The sequence below is a fragment of the Scardinius erythrophthalmus genome, assembly GCF_964197995.2.
Source record: "Scardinius erythrophthalmus genome assembly, chromosome: 1".
Lineage (NCBI taxonomy): Eukaryota > Metazoa > Chordata > Actinopteri > Cypriniformes > Leuciscidae > Scardinius > Scardinius erythrophthalmus.
The window spans coordinates 59107783-59114641 of NC_138221.1; the positions used below are offsets into that span (position 1 = coordinate 59107783).

The 6859-nt window shown below is 38.0% G+C and overlaps 1 protein-coding gene across 1 annotated transcript; it reads left to right on the forward strand.

Moving 5' to 3' along the window:
• The first annotated feature begins 3310 nt into the window (after positions 1 to 3310).
• On the forward strand, positions 3311 to 5969 carry rcvrna (recoverin a). The gene is made up of 3 exons (XM_081376483.1): positions 3311 to 3868; positions 4152 to 4263; positions 4364 to 5969. Exons 1-3 carry the CDS (start codon positions 3488 to 3490, stop codon positions 4480 to 4482), a joined length of 612 nt encoding a protein of 203 aa, XP_081232609.1. The 5' UTR covers positions 3311 to 3487; the 3' UTR covers positions 4483 to 5969.
• Positions 5970 to 6859: the final 890 nt, after the last annotated feature.

Consider the following 6859-nt stretch of genomic DNA (forward strand, 5'->3'; position numbering starts at 1 on the left):
AGCATAAAATAAATGTATTTAAAATACAGTTAAGTATATTTATGTCACGCTTTGGCTGATGAAGCAGACAGACGAAGCTTGATTCCAAAATATAACAAAGCTTTAATGTACACAGGCAGGTGAACAGGACACAACAGTGTGTATAATATATAGATACGAATAATAAACGACAAGGGACTGAACTGAACTGGGAGAATATATACACAGAAATAACTAGACACAGGTGGATGAAGGTTAACTAATCAGGGACTAACAAGAACAGGTGCAGACAAGACAGAACATAATTGTGACCATTTATTTTTTTCACAAGTACAAAACAACAATGGCGGACTACAGGTTTTTGTGCTGCTCAAGATACAGAGTTCTCCAGCAAAGTGTTTATTTACTGCACCACTAGTACGCCCAGCAGAGATGCATTGCATAATACAGCGGTTTAGTCGTTTTTGCAGATCCGTGTGAACGGGGATGGTTTTGACAACGCTGTCGTCTGTACACAAAACTTTTCAAAGCACAAAGGAAAAACTTTTACGTTTTTAAGTACATCGTTGTGGTGTAAATGTACCCTAAAAAGCTAAGCTAATTAAAGCACAGCAGACACACTATCAATAAGATCAGTTTCCTATTTTGGCTGGGAGATCTGTCATCAGTCATAATCTGCTTAGTAGAGCAGTACTGACCTCCATGACTTGAGGCAACACAAATAGGCAATGTGTGCCAATGAGTTTAGAGAGGTCAGTAGCTCAAGCTGTTCACCATCCAAACAAAAGCACACTCACCCAGCAAAACAACTTCAGCACAACCAAAACAAATCGCATAAAAAAAAATAAAAAATAAAATAAAACATTAATCAACATGACACATATGACAGGGCTCCAACATCCAATGTGTTAGAGATATAGAAAATCGTATTCTAATTAAAGTCATGTCCTCTGATGCTACTAAAGGAAACTCCTGCCAAAACCACAACAAGAGCAGGCAGTACAGAACAAATCAGCAGCCGTTTACACTAGTCATGTTCTTGCGTTCAAAGCTTAAAAGAACTGAATGGAGCAGAATGCATCATAAACTCAGGATGAATGCTAAAATAAACCAATTGGAACTGCATTGCGACGAAACAGCCACTTCCAGTGCAGACAGCTTCTTTATTAGCTGCAGATGTGCTGTAATGTAAGTCCACTCTATTCCTGTACAAGGTTTTCGCAGCAATGCCACAGAAGAACCCGTTTTGGTCCCCCAAAGAACCTTTCAGGGAACCGTTTGTAAAAAAAAAAATTCTTAGTCTAAAGAAGCTTTTTTCCATTATAAAGAACTTTTTGTATTATGGAAAGGTTTTATGGATGTTAAAGTTTCTGCATGGAACCATAGATACCAATAAAGAAACCTTTATTTTTAAGAGTGAATGGAACCAATCTACTTGTATGATTGGGAAGCAAATCAAGTAAGGATCATTGACAGGTCATAGCTGACAAAAGAGGTACATTTATGGAGGGATGACAAACTAAACCTATGATTAAGGTCATAAGCTGTACAACACTGGTCAGACAGACTGCAAAATGCAACAATCATATTTGAAACTCATAGGACATTAAAAAAAAACATTTAAAAAATCTAATTTGTGCAAAGATGTTGGAAGCAAGATGGATGCCCTTGTCAGGCCTCATGACTTGATTCAATTCTCTATCCACTTGTACAGTCATGACAAAAGGAATACTGGTTCTACTGGTTCTGGGTCCAAGCTTCAACTCATTGTAATTGAGAACACTATTTATTCACATCACACATTTAAGCTACGCTTTTAAATATGGACGCATGGCATCTTGGACACCAATACTTTAACAAGTCAAAAAAAATGAATCACTGTCTGGCCATATGAGATTTCAGTATGGAAATGAAGGTTAGGATCATAATTCGGTAGTATTACAGCACACAAGTGTGTATTAGCACCATTTGTTGTTTGATTTTGCTGGTTTGGAAAACGGTGACGCATAACATCAGAATTAAATTGTAACTGCAAAGCACCAAAATAATGCTTCCTGAAGATACTCATCCCATACTTACAGTATATAACATGAAACTACACATTTTTTTAAAACTAGACTAAAAACACATCTCTTTGACCTAGCTTTCACATAATACATTATAGACTTCTATAATTCAATGTTAGGCTGCATAGATTAGATCAGCTGAAACCGGGAACACTTCCCATAAATCCTGATGTACTCGTTACATCATAAGAAGAATGGCATCTACGCTAATTTTAGTGTCTTTGTTTATCCCGAGGTTTTCCCGCAGCCTGCTAGATCCAGGCCGTATCCAGACCTGATGAAGGACCTTCGCCTGGACCGATGACAACGCAGTGCTGAAGTGCCAACTAGTCTCTCCCTATGGAGGATCCCTTTACCACTCTACAGATAAAGCGTTGTCGGAAAACTCAATTCGCGTATCTACCCCGAATTGATAAAATAAAATAAAATTCTGTATCAAAAATTATAAGGAAACACCAGTACTTTGTTTAGGCTTGGTTTGTAGGGAATTACAAACCTGCGCTCATATATTCAAACGCACTTAACTATAGAACCAATTCTTAATGCGCATGTGAACGCCATCAGCGTTTCTCACAGGTTCGCGTTTAAAATCTATGTAGAGAGAACGGTGTCTTCTTAGCGGCCCCTAATTTAATATCAAATGATTGTTGCGATGGAAGCGAATCAATCAAAACTAACTTTAGCTGGAAAATAACTTTACTAAAGAACCGCTATAAAGCCAAAACAATCTCTGCTACCATAAATTATACGTTTATCTCTGTAAAGCTGCTTTGAAACAATCTACATTGTTAAAAGCGCTATATAAATGAAGATGACTTGACTTGACTTGACTTTATATTTTTGTAAAATAACAACAATGCAGCTTGTGCAGTGTTTTCCTATTCATAAATGCACCTCTGGGATGTTTAAGGTGTTACAGTAACACAACCCTGTCTGTTAATTACCTAGTCCAATTAGAGAAACAGCAGATGGTCTTGTAAGCTGGTGGGTCTTATTGTAAAATGAACCCCCATGTAGAGCCCCCAAACCACATGTAGAAACTGACTCTATGAGCAAAATGGCAGCCCAGTTGCTCATCACACTTGATGACACAGGTAATTTTATAGCAAAGTGCAGAGTTTTGTTTGCCATCCTTGTATTGTTAGACCACGTCATAAAGGAGCAAAGCAACATAATGCAGCACTCATCAGAAGTGGTGTTACGTAACTAACTAATCTTTCAGAAAGCCTGTCTGGATTTAAATAGAGATATACATAATCCAATTCAGCACTTAGAGGAGTTGTCAGGGGGAGCCAAGCCCAAAGAGGGGCCAACGCCAGCACTAAGCACAACGCCATCCTGTTGTTCTGGTTGGAGAAAGGAGGAGGTAATCGAGGAGGGTGGGTGAAAGCAAGAAGAAACTCAGCAAATCAGTCCCTTTTACTCGTTTACAGCTTGGGAATATGGGGAACAGTAAGAGCGGTGCTTTGTCCAAAGAGATTCTGGATGATCTGAAGTTGAACACCAAATACACGGAGGAAGAGCTCTGCACATGGTACGCCAGCTTCCTCAAAGAGTGTCCCACTGGACGCATCACCAAAGAACAGTTTGAGGGCATCTACGCCAGTTTCTTCCCAGATGCGGATCCTTCCGCCTACGCTAGGCATGTCTTCCGCAGCTTTGACACCAACGCAGACGGAACCTTGGACTTTAAGGAGTACATTGTGGCGCTGCACCTTACCTCGTCAGGCAAGACCACACGCAAACTTGAATGGGCGTTTGCTCTGTATGATGTAGACGGCAACGGGACCATCAGTAAAAACGAGGTGCAGGAGATTGTACGGGTGAGTATTGGCTTTAACATACAAGACTTTTTAATGCATTAGCTGTTGACTGAGTATGGAAAGCATGCAAGACTTAGGGGTAGACTGCTCGTGGCATTTAGTAGCAAGTTGTAGTATGTAGGTAACAGTCCCAACAGTTGCGAACAGATGGCTCAAGAAGCTCAGGATAGATTACACCCCCTGGCGTAGTACAAGTCTCAATCACTTAGTTGTAAATGTGTCAGTTATTATTATTATGTTAAAAGTGACAGAATTTTTATATTTTAAATTCTTCTGGGAACAGTCGATATTCAACATGATTCCGGACGAAGACCAGAAAAACCTTCCGGAAGACGAGGACACACCAGAAAAGCGAGCAGACAAAATTTGGACCTTTTTCGGAAAGAAAGATGATGGTAATAACTCATCATAATATGTGCTATTGCTGCAGAATACGTGAATCATGCCGTGTGCTCATAATCCATGCATTTTCACAATGTCTCATTGTCTTCACAGATAAGATCGAAGAGGGGGAATTCATTCAGGGTGTCATGGAAAACAAAGACATCTTGAGGTTGATACAGTTCGACGAGCCAAAGAAGATTCAGGAAAAACTCAAGGAAAAGAAGCATTAATGACCACATTCCCATGAGACTGATCGGAGCTTCGTTTCTATTCATTTGAGACCAAACCTACACGAACCAGACTGCTTCTCCAGGTCACATACTGGACACATACAGATCCGCTATCCATAAACACGTCAGAGTTATGAACCAGACAAACCTAGCTTTTCTTATAATACACACAAGACTTCTGTCCTGGACCACCACCACATCTACCTGAAGGGCCTTTGAAGTCATTGCTATTTCCATTGCTTTTAGAGTCCAATCAATAAGAGCAATTAGGCTCATGTTAACAGCCTAGCGTATGCAATCCTCTTAGGATATGAAGGTCGGGTGAGACAAATCCGCAGGGTCCAGTGGCTCTCCTCTTTTAGATCCCTTCAGGGTTAAGGTGGTTTAAGCGCTCAACATGCATTCATCAGAATCTGTTTAGCAGCTGACTGGGTCATTTTTTATAGAACAAATTTCTTGTACTGTGTTTTTTAGGATGTATAGTGATGGTGATGACAATTTTAGAGAATTTTTACATGAAAAATTAAGGAATACTTATCACTTATCTGTCATTACTCATCAATCCACCAATGCCAATTAGCTATATAAAGACTTGGGGTAACACTTTGTTTTACAGTGTCATTGCTATATATTTTACATTTTCTTACTGTAGTAATAAGTAACAGTAAATTATGCATAATTACAAGCAACTAATCCTAAACCAAAACCTAACCCTACCCTTTAGTAAGTGCATGCTGTTAATTGATATTACTTAGTGTGCAAATGTATAATTCCTCCGTAACAAGGACACCTTAAGTGTAACCAAACACTTTTTCTGTCCATTTTAGATCAAAGATTACTGTTTGTTGGAACAACAGTGGACATGACAGTCACAATTGACTGTGGTTTCTGCCCATGTACTTGAAAAATAATATAGCAGCCTGAAGTTTTAGATAAGTACAAATGTTAACGTGTGTTGTCCTTGTTCTTTTCTTTTTCAATCAATCAATATTTTTTTGTTGATTTTCAGTGCAAATATTTGGTAACATCATGTAACCACTACTTGTTGTCAATGACCTACTTTTGTACATGATATTATCACACAAAAACAAAGCTGTCTCAAAATGGATATTTAGCTGGAACTTTAATCAACCGATTGAGTTAGGAGTGAGATTAGAGTCTCCAAACACATTTAGACGTACTAAACTTGAATACTAGAAAGGGCTCTTACCCCAGGTATATCTTTATCATGTTGACGCTGCTTACGGCCAAATCTCTAAGGACAAGCCTGAAGCGCAAGGGCTTACCTCTTTCTTTTCTTAAAGCCGTCTTTGGCTCAGGCTAATGCATGGCCTGGATTCAACACTAGGACAACGAGCTGCAAAACAATGGCCAGAGCTCTGCAGCATGATTGCTTTTGACTCAATGAAAAACAGGCTGAATGGTCACATGCAAAAACACACAGAGGATCATTATTACTAGTGTTGCATTAAACCTGAATCACCTGGTTTTTGGTTTGGCCTGCCTTTGTTTTGAACCAGCGGGTCAAGGTTTGGCTGGTTAGCTTGAGCAGTCATCCTCTACACACTTTGCAGGCAAAAAAACATCTTTCTCCATTGACGGCCATTCAAAAGTTGGCATGCATTCTGAAGAAATACAAAAAATTTGCATTAAGTTATGGTAGATATTTCTTCAGTGAACAGTTATTTGGATGGCTGGCTCAAAAATAAAATAAAATAAATTAAAATAAATTAAAATAATAAAATAAAATAAAATAAAATAAAATAAAATAAAATAAAATAAAATAAAATAAAATAGGAACTGCAGGCCCAGATGGCAGCATGTGCCAGATGAGCAATATTGAGCTAAACAGAAATGCTACATGCTAATGTTGTTCAAAAGAAGAAACCTCAGTGGTGATAAACAATTAGAGTTGTTTTTATTATTATAATAGACAATGTAGTGATTTCCAGGTCAAATTCAACATAAACATCATATCTTCATAAACATGTTGATAAATGAATTTTATCAACGAAGACTATTAAGTTGAGAGCAGATAAATCAACATTTACAATATTATGTATATACTGTATATATATAAAAGATCTAGTTTGGAACACAGACATTCAACTGAACAGTTTTTCAGAATACACAATGCACACCATTGACATCAATTTTCAATACGACTTCTGCAACATGTAGTTCTAGAATAGCTTGGGCAATGCAATACAGTAAAACTTGTTACATGCTAAACAGCAAATGTAAACCAGTCATACCCTATGTTAGGTGAAAAGAGAATGATTGTTAGTAACTTGATATAAAGGAAATAATAAAGTAAACGATAACCTGAATGCATTACCTTTCATGGTACAGCATTTTTTACTTATCCATTTTAGAT

Coding starts and splice junctions, on each gene's coding strand:
- rcvrna (XM_081376483.1), top strand. CDS start 3,488: ATGGGGAACAGTAAGAGCGGTGCTTTGTCCAAAGAGATTCTGGATGAT. Junction 3,869..4,151: donor AGGTGCAGGAGATTGTACGG/GTGAGTATTGGC, acceptor TTCTGGGAACAG/TCGATATTCAACATGATTCC. Junction 4,264..4,363: donor TTTCGGAAAGAAAGATGATG/GTAATAACTCAT, acceptor TTGTCTTCACAG/ATAAGATCGAAGAGGGGGAA.